This window comes from Euprymna scolopes, chromosome 11 (genome assembly GCF_053919585.1).
Source record: "Euprymna scolopes isolate OS-2025 chromosome 11, ASM5391958v1, whole genome shotgun sequence".
Taxonomy (NCBI): domain Eukaryota; kingdom Metazoa; phylum Mollusca; class Cephalopoda; order Sepiida; family Sepiolidae; genus Euprymna; species Euprymna scolopes.
The window spans coordinates 106454227-106479060 of NC_136492.1; the positions used below are offsets into that span (position 1 = coordinate 106454227).

Consider the following 24834-nt stretch of genomic DNA (forward strand, 5'->3'; position numbering starts at 1 on the left):
AAAACTCTGATTCCGCTGGTGCACAAGTTTATCCTTCCGGGCTCAATCATTTTCAGTGATTGTTGGAAGGCATATAGTAACCTCGAACGGACTTTTCCACATTACACCATAAACCACTCACAAAATTTTGTGGACCCTCAGGATCCCAGCATCCACACACAAAATATAGAATGCATGTGGCTAGACATAAAACAGTGGATTAAGCGGCCTGGTATTCGAGCAGAATTCATGCAGCAATACCTAGCCAGGTATTTATTTATAAGGAATGAGATAGACAAGACGAAACTGTTGCATAAATTTTTTTTACAGGCTGCTGCATTGTACAGACACAAGTCGGAACTTCGAGAGATTTCTTGTTAAAAAAAACAAAAAACCTTCCTTCCCTGTAAGGTCCTGGATATGACCTTAAACTATATCCGATGGTGAGGGCCCCAGCTTGCAGGCCTTAGGGAGTGTGGAGCCACCCTTTAATTGCCATTGCTCCCAGGTCCACTCTGACCCGGAGTGGTAGCACCTGTTAGGGTCCCAACTATGGGTTAAATAGAATATGACTTAAAAAACAAATATACTATATTAAAAAATTGTTCTCCAAAATCACCAGATTCAGCATTAAATAACCTGAAAAGGGTTGATATGCCGTAAAACAAAACAACCAACCAACCTTCCCTGTAAAACAACAAAAAAAAAACCTTCCTTCCTTCCTTGCTTGCAAAAAAAAAAAAAAGGAGATAAAATAAATTACTCTCAACTTTTTCTTCCTTTTTAAGCAAAAAACAAAAGTTAACTCTGAACTATTTTTCTGTGTAAAATTTAAAAAAAAAAAAAAACAGAAAAGGGGGGGGGGGGCAGGATATCAACCCAAACCCTTCCAGTAAAAAAATTAAAATCTGTTCAAAAAAAAAAAAAAAGTTTGCGTGTCTTTTTTTTTTTTTGTCGGGGGAGGGAAGGGGGGGGGGGCATGCGCAGTGTGTTGCCGGTTGTCTTGCATGGCAGGAAACATGGTGGCCATTAACTATTACCGAAAGCATTGTTTTTTCCGTGTTATTATTGTACATAATTCTAGTCAGCGATACTATAAAATGTGTTTTTTTTTTAAAGCAGCAGACCCGACTGCAGCTGTAAACAGTCGAATATCAAAAAAATAACGACTTCTTAAAGGTAAATAATCGGGTGGTCCCCCAGTGCACTTTCACCAAGAGATTTAATAAATAACTTTCTGTGGAAATACAGAAACAGATTATATAGAGGAAACCATCCACCTACTTTTTTGAGGTGAAATTGCTTATGACAAGACATGAAGCCACTTGATGTAAGGAGCTAACAAAAAAACCAAAGAATTATTGCAAAAATATGAGATGCATATTGACTTTAGTCTTAAAAAGACCAAGGTAGGAGGAAAACAGTCAGCAGGAAAAGAGTTCCACAAGCTTGCAGTTCTTGGAAAAACAACTACTGCAAATAGGAAGCTGTATTAATGAAGTATCAAAACATTGAATTGATGAAGACCACTAGATCAATGAGTCAAACGAGCTGGAACAAAGGAAGCAGGAAATAAATCGGATAATTCCAAAGAACACATGCTATTATAGTATTTAAAAAAAACTAAGACTAGCAACATCATATCTGTGAGAGAGAGGCTGTATATTAGAAGAAAGGGTGTGGGAGGACAATCAAATTGCAGATACGTTTCTGCACCTTATTAAAAACCCTCAAATGGGACAGAGAATCATCAACCCAAATATGACAACAGGACTAAGTATAAATCAATATAAAAAAGAAGACTATAAAAAACCCCAAACATGTTAACTTCAAAGTAAAAAAAAAAACATGTCTACTTACTTCTTCTTCAGTTCATCCTGTTCTTCATAATAACTGGGAGCAACAGGAATATTGTGTTCTTCCTCCTCTTCATCTTCATATAGTATTTTTGCATCTGGAGGTGGCGCTCTGAAACCAAACAGGGAAATAATATGTTAAAGCTGATATCAATAATGAAATCATAAATAAAATTTTGGAGAACGTTCCCAAAATTTATACACATGTACGTGCGTGTTTGTATATATAATTTCGAGAGGTGCTTGCAAGACATACATTCTTTGCATTCAAAAATAAGCTAAGCAAAATAATAGTTTCTGTTTTTATGCATGTTTAAAATTTTTAGTGATACAAGTTCGAAATGAAGTACTCCATTATTTAAGTAAAAACTTTACAACTTCTGCAACAACCTTTCATTCGTAGACATTTATGCTGATGACACTACCATCTATGGCAACACTTCAAAGGCTATAAATGACCAAGTTCTCTCTGATTCTCTCCCCTCAGATCTTGAGCACATGTTGCAATGGGGAAAGAGGTGGCTGGTTACTTTTAATGTATCTAAAACCAAGTTTCTATCTTTACATCATCAATGCTCTAATCCTTGTCTGGCATGAATTGAAATGAATGGCTCTCGTCTTGGGGAGGCTCTATGTTTTGACAAGCTTCTGGGTCTGACATGATTTTAGGCAGAAGAAGTTGCATTTCATAATAAATCGCAACTGAAACACGTATGCACATAAGTAGCCAATAATGTTTGTATGAATAAAGGAATTTATACTACAATACTGCTCTACTTGTTATTGAGCACTTTTTTATAAGCATTAGAGCTTCATTGGATAAACATTTAGAAAACTAGTCATGCAATTATTATATATATATCAAATTCAATGAAATATTTCTAACTTTATTACAAATAGGAAGAGCCAGTGTTGCCCAAGACTGAATAAGAAACCCTATATTTTTTGGTTTATTTGTTTGTTTGTTTGTTTTTTTTGTATACAGTCCATATTTTTTATCATGTTTCTACATTTTATAATTTTCTATTTTAGGAGTTTCATGTAATGTGAAATCGATTTTTTTCCCCTGTGGTGTTTAAAAGCTTGGTACCATTCCCTATCAGGAATTTTGTCATGAAATTTGAAAAACAATCAGAAAAAGCATAAATCTCACTTATTGTTGGGGTACAATATAAACTGGTTCATTTGTTTTGTCTTGTTTTTTTTTTGGGCTTTAAAATAAAACTTCAACATGACATGTTTAAAACATTTTTTCTCAATATTTTTCAGAACCGAACAACTATTAAATAAATTAAAGCGTTTACGATTTTTATGCATTAAAATGATGACTATGTTGATTTTGCTTTTAGTATCAATAGTTTTTAATAAACTCCTCCGACAAAATATTAATCTCTCTTCAGCAAAAGTAAACAATTTTACTTGATTCCTCAGTTATAAGCTTATAAGCAAATAACTGTAGCAGCAGTCATTGTCAGTTGTTTACGAGTTTTATAAACTACATTTACCGATTTATTTTTGAAAAAAAAACTTTTTTGTTTAAAATTAATGTAGTTTGTGGTTCTTTTATAAAATAGTGGTTCCTTCAAGAAATATTGTTTTTCAAAAATACTTAATTTTCAAATTGTAGTAATAAATGACTGTCTAGCTGCTAATTTACAAAAAAAGGAAAAATAAGATTTTACGTTTTTAGGCAATCTGTGAGTATCTTAAATAACTTAGTGAAAAAAAAGAAAAACTGACAACAAAGATAACTTAAAATTTAAGAGTAGAGGGGGAATCAGTTTTGCATATAAATTTAATATATAACGATCTCCCATTTCCCAGCCATTCATGCTTTTTAGAGCAGTTAGTATTCCAAATTCTTTTAATATTTTTTCAATCTAAATAGTTAGTATATATATAAAAAAAAATTACACTACCACTTAATCTAGGTTTAAATGACAAGCCCACTAACTAAAAGTGCCTCTCTTGAACCTGTCATAGCATTAAACTTAATTCTGAGTGACAAGTTCCATTCCAATAAATCTCCTCTAACCCTACAACTAACCCTAAATTTGAGCGGCAAGTTTCCCTATCATACAAACTACCTTAAAACCACACACTTATATATATATATATATATATATATATATATATATATATATATATATATATATATATATATATATATATATATATGTGTGTATATATATATATATATATATATATATATATATATATATATATATATATGTATGTATAAAAAGACCCCACACCTCTAAAAAACACATACAGGATTTGTCTTTCATAGAAAATTAAATTAACTGTCTTAAAATGCTAATATGGCCTGGAAAATGGTGGATTATTTTACATTAAATTTATATGTGAAACTAATCCTCCACTCTAAAATAATTGTTTTTGTTTTTTCTTCTTGGCAAGTTTTCAGGAGTATGCATGTAATTGCCCCTAGCTCTACCAACTAACTTGAAGTCTGAATGGCAAGCCTCCTCCTCCTCCTCCTATCTAAGATTATTTTTACACAATATCAAAATTACATATATATTATTTCTGCCAAGTTTTTTAGTGTGTTTATATGTAATTGCCTAAAAAGGGAGAATCACATTAGGTGGAGGTGATTTAACAGGTGTAAATTTGCAATAATACCAAAGAAATCTTGTAATATATTCATTTTTAGATTTAAGTTTCTTGTACATAAAATACATTACTATTCAACTTTGAATTCTGAAACTTCTTTTTTTAATGAACACATGGAATTTTTATATTACAACATATTTATGTGCATTTCACAAATTTCTGGAGATTTTCGGTGTCATAATACACTTATATGGTAAATTTCATTGCTTAATTAGATGATGGTGATAAGTCAGGAGTCAAAGTTGGGAAATTTTGAAGGAGTCCGGATTCAGTTCAAAATTTTTTAAGAAGTTGAAAGAAAGAGTTTTTTTTTCAGCTGATTCCACTTTTTGATAAAGCTACCAAAGTTTTTTCAAGTGCTAAACAATAATGGAATCGAAGCACATAGAATGTAAAAGACGAAATGATGTTGATCAAATAAAGCACAAACCCATCCGTTTCAAACAACGTCTTCCTCTGAACATCTTGCAAAGAAACTGGTTTCTCTTTTTTCACTTTTGATTTCTTTACTTCTGTTTCCTCATCTGAAAAAAGAAAAAGAAAAAGAAAAGATGAGGAAAAAATATCTATGGGGGTAGCATGCTGCCGTTTTTGTTATGTATGAGTGAGTAGAAGTTTTAAATAATCTATTATTTATAATTAATGGTTTCCATATTGTATTAAAATTATGATAAGTAGCAAAATTGTATATCTAAAGACAAGAATAGGTTTAAGGCTTCTAAAATTCATACTAAAATTGTCCTCAAGCAATTATGGAACAAAAGATAAAATATTTGGTAAAATTCAGTTGTAAAGGTGACACTCTTCTGAAACTTGAAGGTTCAATCCCCAGTGCTGGCAATACTAAGAATATAAAAGAGTTCTGTTTGAAATTTCTGTGTTCAACAGAAAGATTCTAGAGTTTTACAAGATTCACCTGAAGAATGTTGGAGGTTACACCAACCGAAATGTTTTCAAGATGAAAACACTAGTCTAAATTTTATTGATGCAATTAAAAATGTATAATTTTGTATTAAATTTAAATAAAGGAGAGAATATTCTATAGATTTTGAAATTTAAATGAAAAAAATATCATCATATTCAGTTTAACATCCATCTTGAATGCTCACATATATTGGACGGATTGTAGAATTTGATGTTTGTTTTACATGCTGGCATGTGTTGAACAAACTGACTTTCAAACCTACTTCTGGCCAGGTCTTTAATTATCCTTCTTTCTCCTAAGTCTATCATTATCAATTCCTCTCATATTTTCTTGACTTTTCTGTCAACTGACCCTGCAACTTCAACTGTTTTACACCTACTAATTCAAAGAACTCTCATCCATTCTTTCAACAATTTTTATGTTTCTGAAATTTATTAGCAAAGTATACAACTTGACGGTGTATATCATTGTTAGTATATATAACAAAGAAATAATGAGTACAGTGAAACAAAAAAAAAAAAAAAGAAAAAGAAATTAAACTAACATTTGTTTTAAATTATAGTAATCTCCTAAATGTTTTTTTTTCTAAAAATAAAGATCAAAAAGTGCAAATGCACAGGAGTTTATGAAAATATAACATTTTATGTGCATGCAGAAATTATGATAACACAGGAAGGACATGAGAAAAAACTGAACTGATACAAGGTATCCAAACGAGTGGATTCAATAAAGAGTTCAGTTTGAAATTTACAAACGGTCACTGGCTACAACAAAAGGTCAAAGAAGACAACAGATGAAATATTAAGAATATAATCGCATTCATGATGTTGCAGCGTTCTATGGACAAATTTATCTTTAGTTGACCTTTAACAACTAAATATTTTCGTTTACTAGCCAAACCCATGTGATTTTTGGAATATGACATCTTCATTCTGTGACGAGGATGTACACCGTAAAGATTTTTCTGTATTTTTTTTTTAACAAGTGTAATTCTAAATATACAGCAAATTTTATGTGATTACTTGAAGTTATAAATATTCTGATTTCCTCAGATGTTTTTTTAAACAGCCTTTGATAAAAAAAGAGTACATTGTTCTATTAAACTTTTATTGTTTAAATAATTTAACTTTGTTCGTTTTATTAAAAAAAAAAAAAGTTGAAAAGATATTTTTCACTCAATGGTGAGCTTTGGAAGATTGTCAGTGAAAGAAACGCAATCGCCAAAAGATAAGCGTTTCATTATTTCTAGTCGCCACTTTGAAAAATCACTTGCAAATGCGACTGTTTCACTAGCAATGTAGAGCCCTGTGTTGATTGATCGAAACAAAAACTTTATCATAATTTCTGCATGAAATACGATTGCGTTTCTTTCACTGACAATCTTCCAAAGCTCACTACTGAGTGAAAAATATCTTTTCAATTTTTTTTTAATAAAACAAACAAAGTTAAATTATTTAAACAATAAAAGTTTAATAGAACAATATACTTTTTTTTATTTTTACACGAAGGCTGTTTAAAAAACATCTGAGGAAATCAGAATATTTATAACTTCAAGTATCTGCATAAAATTTGTTGTATATTTAGAATTACACTTGTTTAAAAAAAATACAGAAAAATCTTTACGATGTACATACTCGTCACAGAATGAAGATGTCATATTCCAAAAATCACATGGGTTTGGTTAGTAAATGAAAATATTTAGTTGTTAAAGGTCAACTAAAGATAACTTTGTCCATAGAGCCCTGCAACATCATGAATGTGATTATATTCTTAATATTTCATCTGTTGTCTTCTTTGACCTTTTGTTGTAGCCAGTGACCGTTTGTAAATTTCAAACTGAGCTTTTTATTTAATCCACTCGTTTGGATACCTTGCATTAGTTAAGTTTTTTCACATGTCCTTTCTGCATTCTGACACGTGTCATTTTTATTTCATAAATACATTAGTGAACAATTCTTACTCACCAGAACTTTGGTAGAACTTGATGCTTTTGTCATAAATCCTTGGATCTTTGTTCTTTAAAGCTGCCAGAGTCGATAACCAATCTTTTTCTTTTTGTTCTGTGACAGCCTATAAAAAGATAAAATATCTCTCTTATATTCTATTCTTAACATCATCCTCCTTCTTCAGTCAGCGACTGAGCACCACTGTGTTAAGGAGAGGGAGGAAGGGGTAAAAAGAAAAAAAAATAGCATGGAAGAAATATTGTTTTTCAAATATACTTAATTTTCAAGCTGTAATGATACTAATTAGTGATAATATGATTCCAATATTTTTTCTAATTCCAATAACAATTACCAATTCCTTACTAAATTTCCAATTCTTTCTAAATCTCTAAATATTTAACTATGAAGTAGTTATTTTATCCCAATTATCATAAAAAAAACACATGTTTAAATGTGCAGATATTTTCTCAAGAATAAAAAATACACTTGTAAAGGATGATCTATAGATCTTGTTCTTATTATTAGTTATAAATCAATAAATATTTATGATTTTAGCATTATTATCAGCAGTGGAAGATTTTGCTTTTAACAAAATGAAATAAAAAAGACAAAAGAATCGTTTTTGGTATTGACAAATAGATATTAATTTTTCCGATTTTGATATCCCTAAAAGTTCCAATTTTTCAGAATCCAGATTCCGAATCCGATTAATCGTCCCAACACTAGTAGTAATAAATGACTTTCTCGCTGCCAATTTAAAAAAAAAAATATAAGGTCAAATGATGGAACCAGACATTCAACAAAAATTCATAAAAAAAAACAAGTAAATTGTTGGTAGCATTTGGTAAGTAAAAAACAAGGCAGACTAATAAATAATAAAACTGACAAAAAATGAGAAATTTTTATGATAGTAAATTTTTTTTTTTTTTTAAACAATTATTGTCTTCACTTCTACTTGTCCCCTCCCCATGTTTTTTAAATAATAACATTATTATTTCAAGAAGTTTTTAACACCAGGAAGGTTGGACGGAGAGAAGATCTTCCTTTATCTATTCTATATTTTCATCAAATAACTTAATAAGCAAAAGATAAAAAAAATCAGTTAAAAATAAAAGAGCAACTGGCACTGAAATGGAGACAGTAATCACAATGATAACTGAAATTTAAAGACGAAACAGACCAAAAAGAAAAATAATGGTTACTAACAACATTTGCAGATGAACATAAAATAAAAAAAAACAAAGTTATGAAAAGAAATAAAAATAAAATCTATAAAAAAAATGAAAATTATCGCACACATACAAATGAACACATACAAATGAAAATTATCACACATATACACACATTTGCATACATTTTTCATGAAGACGTATATACAATGAATTATCTAACTATTAAAAAAATGCTTTTATTATTTTTGATTTCCTCAAACCATTTGACTGTGGAATTCCTTTCCTGCTCCTTTTCCTGACTATACAATCATGCAGAAATTTAAGTGCAATGCGAGCAAACATCTTGTTGTCCAATTCACCAATCAGGTTACTCCTTTATGTATCTGATTCCTATCACAGAAGCTCCTTATGCTTAGTGGCAATATGATTTGAGGTGAACAGAATCTCTATTCCAAAGCAGTACTCACCGTTAGCGAGGGAAGTTTCGTGGAAATATTAAGTTCACAAGCGGTTCCCAGTCACTTGTATGGATGAACAAAAATCAAATAAATAAATTTTCCTGCAACACGTGCCTGCAGATGGATTTTGAATGCACATAGTAGTATTCAACTGGTTATATTTGGAGGCACATTTAAGTAGTCAGTGATTTGCCTCAAATTAACTTGTACTCTGTGCACAGCAATTGGATAATAATTTGCAACTTTCGCGACAATTCTTCATAAACATTCCACCATAGAATCGGTTGGCAGTTATTTGTGCTGTTGACCAGAATAGCGTAATCTTCAATTTGGTCACAAATCATGTCTTTTTCTGCAAAAAGCATACTGATAACCAAATTATTAAATAAGGAATCTTTGCAGTCAACTCTGTTAGGTGACACTGCACAACAGATTTTAGAATTTAAATGTCTTCAACAAAATAGTGAGCCAAAAGGGAGAAAAGATTTTGGAGATTTTGTCAGAATAAAATGCAAGCTAGAAAAGTGGAAATTAATATTGGAGAGAAAACCAAATTAGCTTGCCCTCTGAGCTAGTAGAAGAAAAACAAAATACTTTGCCCAAATATTTGTATTTTAACATGGGAATTTCTGAGTACTCCAGCTACCTCTGTAGTGAGTGAAGCGATATTCAACAAGGCTGGACTTATCACCAGTGACTGGCAATGTAGGATGAAACTTACGCATGCTAAAAAGTTATAATTTAAAAATAAAAAAAAAGAAGAAAATGAGGAAAAACATTTTCACTTACAAAATTATTATTTTTATTTGTCATGTTGATATGGCATTAACAGTTAATATTTGTCAATAGTTGTCTTCCCTTTTCACATTGGCTGTATAGAGTGACTCTGGCTGGCAGTTAATTTACCTAGGTGGTTGTGTTATGAATATAAAAACTGTATTTTTTTGATTGAAGAGTATTAATAAACAAGCTCAAAGAGGAATGACTGTCAAGGGAATATCCTTCAATGTCTTTCACACTTCCTGTAGTGGATCTAGTACCTGAAGACTCCGTTAATTGGCCTAAACTCACATGTTGATCAAAATGGAATTAATAGTAAATCGTTGCCAATCTTTGGAGATTAGCTGTTTAAAATATCTGAAGCTCGGTGGCTCTTGCTGGCAGTCAATTTGCACAGATGGTAGTGCTATTAACATAAAAATTACTTTTTTCTTTTATTGAACAGTGTCCATTGCTAGGCTGATATGTTAAATACTTCCGACATTTCATTATTATTTTTATAACATTCTGTTTGTCTAAATAAATTGTACTTTTCTTTTCTTGAATTTCTTCCTTGTAATTTAGCTTCTGATAAGTTAAATAATTAGAAAGAATGGATATTCAAAGTTTTATTCTTCTGAAATCTTCCATAAATCAGTGTTTTAATGAGTTAACCGTTGAAGAAGAATCATAGAAGAGTAATTTCAATAGTCAACTCTTTAAAACATATGATTCATAACAACATAGAGAAACACCGAGTCATAAAATTGATCATCTCATTATTGAAATAGTGGCATAATTTAACTGAATATTGAATAACTAATTATAGTTGTTGCCCAAACTTCAACTAATTAAAAAAACAAAAATACATAAAAATCTTTACCCATCACAGAACGAAAATGTCATATTCCAAAAATCACTAAATTAATCAAGTAGTTCAATATATATATATTTCTTTTAATAATATTATTTGAACTCATTCCCTTTTCCTTGTACCTATTTGTGAATTATTCCATGGACTTCTGCATTTTAGATTATTTGGATCATCTTCCAATTACGCGATTCCCTTGGATTTTACTTGTGGAAATGGAAATTTAACCAAATTTTTTTGGGGGATTGTGGATTTTTGGATTTTACCGTTATTGGATATTTTACCCTTCACCAGACCATCCATTCACGTTAAATCACCTTTTTCTTCACCCTATTCCCTCTGCTTTACTATTTGTTACCAAGTAAGATCTATGACTTACTTCTAGTTTCATTAAATACTTTTGCAAGCAAAATCCGATCCCACATTTTGCTAACTCCTACCCTCTGATGAGAAGGACAAAGTATTTCTTCGAAACTCAGCGGATTAAGGACAATCCACTTATTTTGTGCTTCCTTTTTTAAAATTAAATATGTTTTTAACTCTTTTTCAAAGTATTTTTTAATATGTTTTATTAACTATTTGTTCTTATATATATATATATATATATATATATATATATATATATATATAATAATTTTTAGCAATTTGAATAGTAAATCGTAGCCATTACAAAGCTGCTTTTAATCCCAGTTTGACATTATCATTTACTCATAAAATTTGCTTTTCTTAGTAAAAACAAAAAAAAACTTGATGAATTTACATGACTTTTTAGAAATGAATATTTCATTGCGTGATAGGTACATTACAAAGATTTTTCTATATTTTTGTTTTTTTAAATTAGATTGAATTTTGAATACGAACCCTAATTATTGCCACACAAGATAATTAATGGCATCACTAGAAAGAAAATATACTAAATTAAAAACTGAAAACTGAAGTATCAAGGATAAAAAAAAAAATAATGAAACCAATAACAAAACCAAAATTCATAAACTGCCCAATTCTATCTGGTAGGTTACTGGTTGGTGAATATGCTCCAGAATAAACATAAGAACTTGTTTTGCGTGTATTTTTATCATTAGGCAAAAAAATATGCGGTGATTATGGAAAACTTGCAAGTTAATCAAAAGAATGATTTTTATGACAAACATTTGTGCAATTGAGATTCAAATTAGTTCAACCAATCATCAAACAGCCATAGCTCAAAAACAATCATCTAGTAAAAATAATAATACAAAACAGTGAAAATAAATTTGTTTCTTTTAAAGGTACATAACTAAGTGAATATAAGCGTTAATAGCAATATCTCTCAAATTCGTTTAATAATTTTCTTCCTTCGTTAAATTTTTTGTTTTCTTTAGGAAATTAATAGTTTTTGATAAATAAATTCTCAACAAAGGAAAAATTATCTTACATTTTACTTCTAATAAGAGTTACATCCCCTGACTGATAAAGTTTTATATTTTACTTACCTCCCCTTCTTCATCTTCGGATGATGATGATGAGTAGCTTGAAGAGTCAGATTCTTTATCAGCATCTTTTTTTTCTAAAAGTAAAAATAGAATATATAATGACAAAAATAAAGATAGAAATTACAGAAAAGGAAATTTTCTTTTTTTAATATTGAAAAAATTCAATTTCGGAAAAAAAATCTCAACTTTTTACAAAAAAGAAAACTCAGGTAAAAAGTGAAGCATTTTATTCTTATGTTGTCTTTTTGGAACTTCAGTGATGATGTTAATAGTTACACAATGGAAAATTAAGAAAACGATTCCATCTCTTTTGAGCCTGATTTTCAAACTTGTATGACGTGTTTGACCAGCTTTCAGTTTTAGTATGACTTTAAAAAAAAAAAACCATAACAACTCTGTTAGATGAGTGTTCTGATTTACATTTATTTTCTATTTCAAAAAGAATCACTGATTCCTACCTGAGAGCCCATCTTTAAAAACTCATCAGCCTTACATTTACAGACAACATTAATTGGAACAAATACACTGAGGACATTGCTAAGGCTGATGCAAAGGTTCCCTCTATTGTGCTACGAAATAACTCACACCAGAGAGCATCCTATATATTTACAAAGCTACAATCTGCCTCTGCGTGGAATATTGTTGCCACATCTGAGCAAGTGCATCTACCACTAGTCCCTCTTAGACAGACTCCAAAAAACAAAAAAAAAAGAGTCTCAAATCTAATAGGTTCTGCACTATTGGCCAAGCACCAACATCTGTCCCATCATTGCAATGTTGCATTCCTGTGCTTGTTTTTTTACAAGTACTTTAATGAAATGTGCTCTGATGAACTTGTAGCATTTGTACCCCCTCTCAACATATAAACTCTCAATCAACCCGAAAAGCAACAACATCCCACCCCTTCATTGTTGAGGCTCCTAGATGATGGGAAAACCTTCTACTTTAATAGTTTCTTCCCTCAAACTGCTAAACTTTTGAATTCCTTCCCTGTTTCCTGTTTCCCCAACTGTACTAACCACCTGAAATTTAAATGTAATTTCCATCTATCTTGATGCTTTTACGTCTGTCTTAATACAAGCTTTTGAGTTATTGTATATATTCATTGCTAGACTGATATACCTTTTATTAATTGGAGTTTTATTGAGAATGTTCCATAGTTTAGATGATTTTATGCTGTCAAATACTTTAGTCGGTTCATTAAATTCAATATAATTTTTGATTATTTGCTGCTGACAGTAACGAAGTGAAGATTCAGTTGTTGAAGAGCTTGAGTTGGTATTTGATCCACATGGCAGCAATACACAATGTGAGACAATAATTATCAAAGACTTCAACGATATGCAAATTAACCATTCTGATCGACTGCACCATACCCTGATAAATACACCCATATTAATAGCATGAGATCGACAAAGGTGGACCTTGCAGCTCCTATACAGCGTTTGACCTTAGCTGTCCCTCATCCAGATGTTACTCTGGTAAAACTTAGTGGTAAAAGGACTCTGATGAAAATCCTGTAAATGTTTTTCCCTGCATTTATGGAGAATCTGTGATAAAAAACTGTGAACCTGAAGATCTGAGGCAGCTGATGGAAGACAGGAAGTTCTGGAGAGGAAGAGTCACATTGGTCCGTGCAAGGAGCCCATCCTGATGTTATGATAAACATAAGTTTATTACAGTAGACTTGGGAACTTTTCTTAGTGCTTGTGCAGTGTAAAACAAATACATTTCAGGTAAAAACACTCTTACATTCTTATGTGTCATGTCGAAGTTAGTATAAATTCAAAATATTATGAAAAATAATCCAGTAATTAAATAGTTATCGAGTTTTATCATATGTTGTGATGTGGAAGAGTTATGAGACCAATTTAGTATGACAAACTGACTCATCTCCCTTGCTTACCTTGAAATCCGTCATTGATACAATAGAAAATGTCCAACTTCTGGTGTCTATGACTTTTAGCGAAAAATAGATCTAGTACAGCTTCTATTATTTTTTGTAGTTTTTAGAATTCATACAAATTTCAACATGACAGATACATACAAAGCAGTTTTATCTGAAATGCATTTGTTCAAAATTTCATTATACTGCATTAGTACCGTTTCTGTTATCAACGAAACTTTCTCCAAGAACAATACAAAAACTGTAAATACACATCATGCAAGGACGTTCGCTTCAAGAATGATGATAAGCCACCACTGTTCTGAACAGGAAATATATGATGGAAATTGCTAGAACATGTACCAGCATCATGAGGCAATGCAATCTCTCACAACTATTGTATCAATGTAGCTTCTTTGTCATAATTCTGCCTCCCGAACAATAGTTACAGACTAAACAAAGTATTTGAAATTGACTTTGTCTATCGCCTTTATCACAATAGAATCACTGACAACAGCAAAAAGCAAAGAGTTACAATTGTTCTTGACTCTGAAATACATGCTGCGTTGTTCGAATGGGAGCTTATTTTCCATAGGTTGATTAGAATTTGTTTCAAATATTTTATAACAAACATCACAGTCATCTCTACCAATGCACCAACACTCCATCATGTGGGAGAAAATAAGGATGTCTCCTACTGTGATCTTCAAACAGTGGTATCTAATAGGAGCCACGCATGCTGGGATAGCAGCAGCAGCTATATACAAATGATGAAGCTGGCTGTGCGATGTGACATCACAACAGAAATAAAAAAATACTTATGTTCAGAGAAGTACGTGTTTGAAACACAAATGTTCAGAGAAGTGGAATTCGAGACGTATTAAAGACGCATGGGTGGCGTCAGAGCCAAGATCAAAAAAGTCACAAGCAACCGGAGAAGGAGAAATGAAAAGTTTAAATATTTAGAAAAAAATGTGTTGTTGGAAATACCAGATATAAAGGCCTTTATTAAAAAAAAAAGAAAGTGAGTTGAGTTTTTTCCTTTCTTATGTTCCTTGTGACAGAGTCTACAATGTGTTGAGTCTTAAAATGTAATAATGCTATAAAAAAAAAAAGTATACAACATTACAGATAGACCATACCCCATCTACCGATCTGTTAATCGTAAGAAATTGGAATGCTTCTACAGAACTGATGGATGAAAACATCAGACATGTTTTAGTTGTTTTGCTTTCAAAACATGACATGACAATGGCAACCATCTAGCCAATTTGTCACCTTGTGAATTTCAGCATCCTTGATGACATCTCATCTCCCATCGCTCCAATGACGGCTGTACATCTCATCAGATTACCTATATTCTGATGCATTCATGATAAACAAGTTCCATTTTAGATTTCTCGGCTTATTAAAATGCAGAAACATGTAATAAACATGGTTCGGACCATGCACAAGTCAGTACCTTTGATTTCAGACAAGAATGGCTGAGAATCAATATTGTCAATTTGAAGCTGGTGTTCAATTCTGCTTGGAGCTTTACAATTGGTTCAATCTTAGACTCCTCTATCCAAGCCTAGAATCTAGTGATTGGACAATTCCAATATTTTTCCCTGATTTCAATACAATTTTTGATTCCGAGTTTTTATAAATCTCTAAATATTTAAATATAAAGTTGTTACTTTTCCCGATTATTGTAAAAATGCATGTTAAATGTGCATATATTTTCATAGATGTAAAATACAACTATTAGAGAAAATGTATAGATTTTAGTTTTACTAGTAATTTAAAATCAATACACATTTATTATTTTATCATCAGTAAAAACAGTGGAAGATTTTGTTTGAAACAAAATCAAATCAAAAGAAAACAAAAGAATCATTTTAGCATCGGAAAATAGGCACAGATTTTTCCAATTCCGATTAATCACACAAACACTACCAGAATCTCAATTTGAGATGGAATGACAAATTCTCAATCTGCTATCAACAAATTGGCACACCTGCTGCTGTCATTAACACTGGATCACCAGAAATTTTTCTAAGTGCTATTCTCTGCTCAGAGAATGCAAAGGAAGCATGGCTGACAAGTACAGTGAACTTCTATAATCTATAATGGTGTGGAATTCATTCCACCCACACTCACCGAAATACATGCTGTGGTGCCTTTGCCAAAGAAATTGAATATGTGGTAACCTCGTAGGGGATGTTCTTTTCTCTGCAACCTCTTTCTCACAGAAAAGATGTTGCGAGTTTGTCTTTGCTTTATCGTTATTTTCATGGCAAGTGCTCGGCTGATCTCCAATCTATGGTCCCCTCCTCGCCAAACTGTCACAAGAAAAACCCGTCTAGCAGAAAACACTATCACTAATTTCCCCCCACTCTTTATCTGTGCGCCTATCTGTAAACGTAGATTCCAAGAGCAAAGCTTCTTTCTTAAAACTGCACGTCTATGGAATTGTCTTCTATTTTCCTGCTTTCCAGCTGACTACAATATGGTTGTCTTCAAGTCTAACGCAAACAAGTTTTTGATGAGCCGTTCCATATAAGTTAACAAATTTACCGAATTTCCATTACTAACAATTACTATATTGTCCAATTTCTACTGTATACTCTTTAACCCTTATCCTCGAATGGCCTCTTGGCCTTGATAAGTGGTGATGCCTATGTAAAAAAAACCAAAAAAAACCTGTGATGACTCTCATAAACTGTACTAGATGGTAAAACAAGCAAGCAGCAAATTGTTGGGGTTAGTTTGATGCTTTGCTCTCAGAATGCTAATAGTAACACAAATCTGATTGAGCAGCTAGTTCGCTGGAAAGAGCATTTCACTCAGACTCCTATAACAGATGTAGCTGTTGAAGATATCGATAGTAGTGAACAAGTCTCCACTTGAAAGATTCGCTACAATTAGTCGGGACAAGATCAAAGTGTAGTATCTGTTCTTCAGATGCTGCACTTCTATTTTTTGTTCTCTTTCGGTGGAGGAGAAATCCTTCACGACTGAGACAATTTTTATTTTTGTACCTTTTCTCCACATTAAAAAACGACCCTGGTGTCTAACTCTGTCCCGTGGGGAGGGATAGTAAATAGGTACAATTAGTGCCAGTTCTGAAGCTGGCCTAGTCAGAAGAAATATCTTACCGATGACTTTCACCATATTAAAATTAAGTGAACTCTCAAGCACAACGCAGGTCTTGAAACAAAGTATTGTTTCACAAATTCACAATAACAGACTCAGTAACCTCACCACTAATCAGTTTCTAAACTGCTTATATGTATCAAAACTATAAAAAAAAATATAGTCGTCATCTTTAATTAAGAAAAAGGTTATCTAAGAGAAAAAATAACTCAAGTTAATTATTTTCTAGTTACAGAACAGGGTTATAACTAAGTCTTCCTTAGCTAGCCTCTTTCTCAACTTGTTTATAAAGTTGGTACTTATGCGATTTACAGGTTGAAATAACATTAAGGCGGCTTTGTAAACTATTCTGTACTTTCGCCTAATAATTTAATAAAAAAAAAGATATCGTTAAAATTAAATTTAGCTTGAAAAACTATTAAAAAATAGCATGGTTCGTAAAATGCATTAGTACTGGTAACGTTTATAGTCTATCAGCACAGTTTTCATGTCAGCATTAAACTCACTGCAATAGTGTTTTTGATTTTTTGTTTATTTAAGTAAAATAAGTTGTTTGGGAGAAATGAATTCTAAAAAAATCTATGTGATTGAAATAGGAATTTACTAATTATTTTTATTTCATATATAGAAACACAGTCAATATCACGAATCATGCGAAAGTGTAAGGTTTCTATCAGTATTTTGCTTGATTTTCGATTTTTAAGTGATGATCGAAGCTCGACGACGGCTCTAATGAGACCACCATTTTATTTTTTGCTTCAACTTGACAGGCCTTTATTGACCTTTATTTATTTTGCTTTGTGAGCTTTTCTTGAAAATACTTCCAAAATGCGTTAGTTCCAAAGTAAAAAAAAAACGGGTTTGTATTACTGTACACATAGATTCGAAAAAGTTGTCAAAAAACAAATATAGAACAAATAAATGTTATCAAAGGCAAGATAAGTTACTTTTCTACCTAACTGGATATAATTCACGTGTTTTTATTCAGTGTAACAATAACATGTTTATTCAGCTCGAAAAACATGTAATGTTTACCGATGTATTGGAAAATTCAAAATGGCAGCCGACTGTCTCTCGGAGAGGGTACGTTTGGGAAAAGGTATTATAAATAATAAACTAGACAAAGTACTGTTAGAAATTCGCTCAATATATGTTACCGTGACATAAGTTGACATGTATTCGGTTGTTTTCTAACAGTATTTTGTCTAGTTTATTGTTTATAATACCTTTTCCCAAACGTACCCTCTCCGAGAGACAGTCGGCTGCCATTTTGAATTTTCCAATACATCGGTAAACATTGCATGTTTTTCGAGCTGAATAAACATGTTACACTGAATAAAAACACGTGAATTATATCCAGTTAGGTAGAAAAGTAACTTATCTTGCCTTTGATAACATTTATTTGTTCTATATTTGTTTTTTGACAACTTTTTCGAATACAGTAATACAAAGCCAAAAAAAACAAAACAAAACAAAAACAGAACAATGTGATTAACTTTTTAGCTACATAAACATGTGATACGATAGCAACAGGTTTTTTTTTTTTTTTTTTAAATAAATCATTTGGTTCTTAAAAAACAAAAATTCAAACAAATCTTTATGATGTCTGTACCCGTCACAGAACGAAGATTTCATATTCCCAAAATCACGTATCTGGATCAAGTAGTTTTTTTTTTTTTTTTTTTTTTTTAAATAAGAAAATTGAATATTATTACGAAGCGGCGTTATTTGATCAGACACCGGTGCTTGTTGAGATAAAGTCGACAAATCGTTTTTTTAAATATGTCGTTTTACGCAAAACAATATTTATTACGTACTTAACTATCACGTCGAAAATAGTAATATATCAAAGAATTACGAAAATTTATCGAGTAGACTGTGTTTTAGCACCAAAAAATCTATCACTATGCTACATGTGTCGGTGTAATCTAAATTTGGAGTTCCGCGTTATGTCTCGTGCGTGACCTTTACATCGTTTACTTTAAGAAAAATGCAATTTTACCCAATTTTCCGTAAAAATTACTTTTACCTATGAATAACTTTATATTGGATGATGATTTTTTCGCAATTTTTGGCTATATTATTATTTTCCACATGATAATTCAGTACGTAATATTGTTTTAAAAAAATCGATTTGTCGACTATCTCAACAAGTACAAAAGTGTTTTCTATATAAAAACAAACTAGATCAATTTACGTAATTTTTGGAATCTGACATCTTCGTTCCGTGTTGAGTACGTACATCATAAAGATTTTTTTGTATCTTTTCTTCTTTTTTTTTTTTTTTTTTTTTTTAATTAAGTCGAATTCTAAAAATCAATCATTTCCCCAAACACGTGTTTGCGTTTCTCAATCGTAAAAAGAGCTGATGTGAATTTTCCTTATTAATGAACACAAAATAAATAAAACTACACGACTATATTGATCATTACAAATAGCAGTGTTGCATCATTAAAGCATAAATATATGAAATAAATAAGAATAATTGAAATAATTAACTTACTACGTTTTAATTGATTACGCGTATGAGACGTCGCCATTTTGATTATTTAGTGTACTGTGTACAGCTTTGTAAAGATAGGAATTCAGTTTCGTATTTAATTTAGTATTTTATTCTTATACGTTTATTTTTTTTTAAATATGGTTTATTTTGATATTAAATTATAAAATAATATTAATTAAATTATTTTACTATATAAATTTTTATAAATAGTTGACATATATCAAAGTACGAATAATATTATTTAAACTTCTAAAATCTTGTTGTCATGGCATCAACTATACACAAAATGAAAGGAAGACGCATGATTCGAAAAATAAGTGTTCTTATTTACATGCCTCCTCACGAGACACATTTAGACATAAGGTCGATTTTGGAACAAAAAATTTTAATTGTTTATGCCAGAGACATTAAAGTGGCTGGACAAGGAACGTTCCAGTTGCGCGTACAATTGTTATATACTCATACAAATTCTGCGGGCATAAAAACTAAAACCTTGCCTTTTCGCACGGACGTAGTACTCGGCAATACCACGTGACAGGGTGGCCATTTGTTATCTAATCAGCGCTCAGAGAAAACACTGATTAAATTCTTTTTTCTGATAGCTTTCTCCTGGAGCCGATCAAAGCACATAAAAAGCACTGCACGCGAAACCCAGTCACTCGAGTCAGATCTTTCTTTCAGCCCAAACCAGGACGTACCACAACCGCTCGCTCCGTTTCGTGACGTTAAACCATTAATATGATTTTGCGCGCCATGCACTTAAAGCTTATAAATCTACCTGGATTAATTACCAAAAGAAAAAATATATATAACTATGTGTTGCATCAGATATATTCAAAGAACTGATTAAAACAACCAATTTTTTTTTTTTTTCATAAAAAAAGAATAAAGAAATATTTTTCTAGAAAAATGACATTCTGCCTCGGTCAGAGGAAGATTTCTCTCTCCTGCTTTTCATTACATGTTTTAATTCAAATCCTATCAGACTCCTTTAAAAATATATATAAAGTCCTAGCAACTATACATCAAGTAACAAACATAGCATTTATGCCAGAACACTTCTTTCAAGAACATTTTCACAAACATCGGCTGATTTATTCATTTATTATTTTTTACTCATGTATTGAATGGGCACACACACATAAAAAAAAGTATGTCAACAATAAAAATATGATTTATTGTTTTTTGCTATGTTAAATAAAACCATATAATTTTTTTCTATTCGACTTGTTTATATTCGACTTTGTTTTGATACTTTTTAATATTTGTGTTTCGTCGAGAAACTAGAAAACGTTATCACATTCACCCTTTTAACACTGATGACACTCTCCGTTAATCTAGTCCCTCATCATAACACTCAGTGTCGAAAAATTTTTCCTTCACTGACCGAAGGCAGAATTAACGTATCAGAATAGAGACTTTGTTTCTAGCCAAAAGGTCAAGAGAATAAAAATTACTACCAAAACGGGAGCAAAACTCATCATGAAACAAGCAAACAACAGAAGATGTTGTGTTTTGAAAGAAAACGCTGATCTTATAGGCTTGTATATAATGCTGTTTATGAACTGTTTTTACTTGTGAAGTAATCCATTTCAGCTTACAGTTCATGTCGGTTGTCAAGAGAGAAAACGGGCCGTTTCAAAGCCTTCCTCCTCTTAGATTTTTTCCCCCGTAGACTTGTATAGAATGGTATTTATGGTTTTTTTCATGGAGTATCTCATTTCATTTTTTAGTTTATTTAATAATGCCCTTTTTTAACCACGCTTGAGGAGTGAAAATTTTCTGTAGAAGCTAACCTAAATGCCCGATTTTTCCAGGAGATATTAACCTAAATAACCAATAAATATTAACTACCCATGCGGGGTCGCAGAAATACCTTGATTAGGACCCAGGCGTGGGGCGAACCCCCTCGGAGCTGATGGACCCATAGGTCTTCCCAGGTCATCCGTCTAGGAGAAGGAAAACTCTGAAACTAAACCTAGGGGAGGGAGGCCTCTTCAGTCCTGGACGACAACCTTCCTAGAGCTGGTGACTCAAACAAATCACCGGTTGGCAAACCTAAACTGCTTAAGGAGGAGATAGACTCTGTCTATCGCCCGGCTTTCATACTCCTTCTTTGCCTATTGGCCAGGCGTAGAGGTACTATCACAGGGACTCGTCTGAATCACCCAGTGGTTGACCTTGTTTCCTGACTAGGGCAATGAACGCCGCTTTTCCCCCACTCCCGCCACATCCCATCCCCCTAAACTGGACACAGTGGGGTGCTTCAGTGCCATATATGTCGGTGCAGTTGGACTGGGCTGGCTTTGCTGGATTGAGGGTACCGGATTGACAGTTCCTGGCTGCTGTTTCCAACTGATAGTACAGGAGCCCTAACTCTTTGGTAGTGCTTAGAGCGGCTGCTCCATCAACAGTTGTAAAATATCGGGATGTTTGTAGTGCCATGTCATGCATGGAAAGGGACCTTGCACTCATCCCCGGTGGGCTTTCCTGAGGCCACAATCCTGTGGGTGAGGACAGCTGATGGTCTACTTGTATCGCATGTCTGGTATTCTGCACAACTACTTGTCCAGCACCCCCTCACTCATCCACCCTAACTGAAACTTTTAAATAAAATAAAATGAAATGACAGCTCAAGCAAAAGTTACGTTTAAACCAGGACAAAACTCAAAGAAAACCAACCTGCCTCCTCCCTTGAGGCTTGCATTTACTAATATCCGCGGGCTTAGAACTAACTTAGATGATGTTGAGTCATTTCTCCTTGTAAACACCCCGGATATCTTAGCATTAAGTGAAACTAACCTTCACTCTTCCATTCCCTCTAACCACTTTAACACGCCTGGTTATCTCCCACTCTACCATAAGGACTCGGACAGACATATGCATGGACTTGGAGTCTATATTCGAAACACCCTCCCCCTAACTAGAGAAATAAAACTAGAATCAGAGGGCCAGACCTTTATGTGCTTCAGACTAAATATGCAACACAATATTAGCTACTTGTATTTTCTCTACCGCTCTCCCTCAAACCAAGACTGTACCCTAATAAACGAAGTCTCAGACAGCATAGATATAGCACTCTCCCTCGATACTAGCGCACAAATACATGTATTTGGTGACTTCAATGTCCACCACAGTAACTGGCTAGGATTCTCAAATCACACAGACGTAGCTGGTAGCGCAACTCATAGCTTCTCTATATCTCATTCCCTATCTCAGTTGGTTACATTTCCGACACGTTTCCCAGACCAGCACGATCAACATGCCTCACTTCTAGATCTCTTTCTGACAACGGTTCCCAATGACTGTACAACAAATGCCCACAGCCCATTCGGGAATGCTGATCACGCTGTGATAATGGTAGAAATCAGCCTAAATTCTCGCCCTAAAACTGAAGACCCACTTCTCAAAACAACGAGGTATTACAAAAAGGCTGATTGGGAAGCCATCAGGGAGCTCATCAGAGATGCCCCATGGCAAAATATCTTTACTCTTCCAGCGGAACAGTGTGCAAATGAGACAACTGAATGGTTCAAAACTGCTATTGAAGCACATGTTCCCGCATGGAAATACTATAGCAAGCCCCACTCTCCCCAATGGTTTACTTCTGCTTGTGCAGCTGCCATTTGTCAAAGGCAGCATGCGTTCTGCAGATTCAACCGACATAAGTCCAGCTCAAATAAACAGAAGTTTATAGAAGCTAGAAATAATTGTAAGAGAGTGATAGACACAGCTAAGACAGATTACTCTGAAACCACCAGAAAGCGCATCGAAGCACAGAAATTAGGAACCCGGGATTTTTGGAAAATCTACAACAGCATAGTTAATAATGGACAGTCAACTATTCCCCCACTAACAAACAATCATGAGGTTGCTTGCACGGCAACTGACAAGGCTAATCTGCTTGCCAGTCGGTTTGCCTCAAACTCCACACTGAACTCAGTACACCACTCACTCCCTGATTTTCCTCTGCGAACAGACGCCACACTTGACGATTTGAAAATCACCCCTTCTCAAGTACATGCTATTATAAAAAACCTAGACACCTCAAAAGCATGTGGACCAGATCTCATCCCGGCTGTGCTATTAAAAAAATGCTCTGCCGAGGTTGCTCCAGTTCTGTCCAAACTTTACAATAAATGCTTTAACGAATCTTGTTTTCCCGACTGCTGGAAAACCGCCTCTGTGGTACCAGTCTTCAAGAATTCTGGTGAAAGAACTGACCCACTAAATTATCGCCCCATTAGCCTCCTCCCGCTTTTCGCCAAAATATTTGAGTCCTTAGTTAATCAAGCCCTAGTCCAGCACCTAACAGCTGCTAAACTCCTGACTGACAAACAATATGGATTCAGGCAAGCCCGTTCAACAGCAGATATCTTAACTGTAGTTTCTGAACGTATATACCGTTCATTGGATAAAACAGGGGAGGGTAGAGCGGTGGCCCTTGATATATCTAAGACTTTTGACAGGGTATGGCACGATGGTCTTCTAAGGAAAATTAGATCATATGGAATCACTGGAAGAATTCATAATGTAATTAAATCCTTCTTAAGTAATAGAAAAATCAAAGTTGTCCTCGACGGACATACATCCAAACAATATGACATAAATGCGGGAGTGCCTCAGGGGTCTATCCTTGGACCTCTATTATTCCTGATATTCATAAACGACCTCCCTGATAATATTGTTTCGGAGATGGGTATATTTGCCGATGACACCACTCTCTATAACAGATATGAGGGGAAAACAAATGAACACATATCCAAGGAAATGGCAGAAACACTAGAGGACGACCTCCAATCCATAGTGGAATGGGGACAAAAATGGTTGGTCACATTCAATGCTGCTAAGACTAAGCTTGTTTCCTTCAATAACTACAAGAAACCTTCTCTACCACCAATAGCAATGGCCAAGAACACATTGCCTGAAAGTACTTCTTTTAGACTCCTCGGCCTAACGTTTACAGGGAATATGAACTGGAATAGATACATTGAGAGCATTGCCAAGGCTGCTGCAAGGAAGGTTGGCTCCCTCTACCGTGCTAGAAAACTACTTACGCCTGCCAGTATCCTATACCTCTATAAGGCAACCATTCGCCCATGTATGAAGTACTGTTGTCACATCTGGGCTGGTGCATCTGCTGCTTGTCTCTCGCTTCTGGACAGGGTTCAAAAAAGAGTCGCCAACCTGATAGGTCCTGAACTGTCATCTAGGCTTCAACCTCTGTCCCATCGAC

The 24834-nt window shown here is 33.3% G+C and overlaps 1 protein-coding gene across 3 annotated transcripts in view; it reads right to left on the reverse strand.

The window, feature by feature from the left end:
- Nucleotides 1-19677, reverse strand: part of LOC145288039 (protein KRI1 homolog) — a 76957-nt gene extending 57280 nt beyond the window's left edge. For 2 of the 3 annotated variants that reach the window (XM_080136056.1, XM_080136055.1), the window contains exons 1-5: nt 19599-19677; nt 12073-12146; nt 7359-7464; nt 4900-4993; nt 1840-1947 (exon numbers count right to left, since the gene is read on the reverse strand). In XM_080136056.1, coding sequence (XP_079992182.1) covers nt 1840-1947; nt 4900-4993; nt 7359-7464; nt 12073-12146; nt 19599-19635 — 419 coding nt within the window. In that variant the 5' untranslated portion in view covers nt 19636-19677. The remainder of the gene's footprint in view (nt 1-1839; nt 1948-4899; nt 4994-7358; nt 7465-12072; nt 12147-19598) is intronic. The other variant, XM_080136057.1, reaches the window with a different exon arrangement.
- Between the last annotated feature and the right edge of the window lie 5157 nt (nt 19678-24834).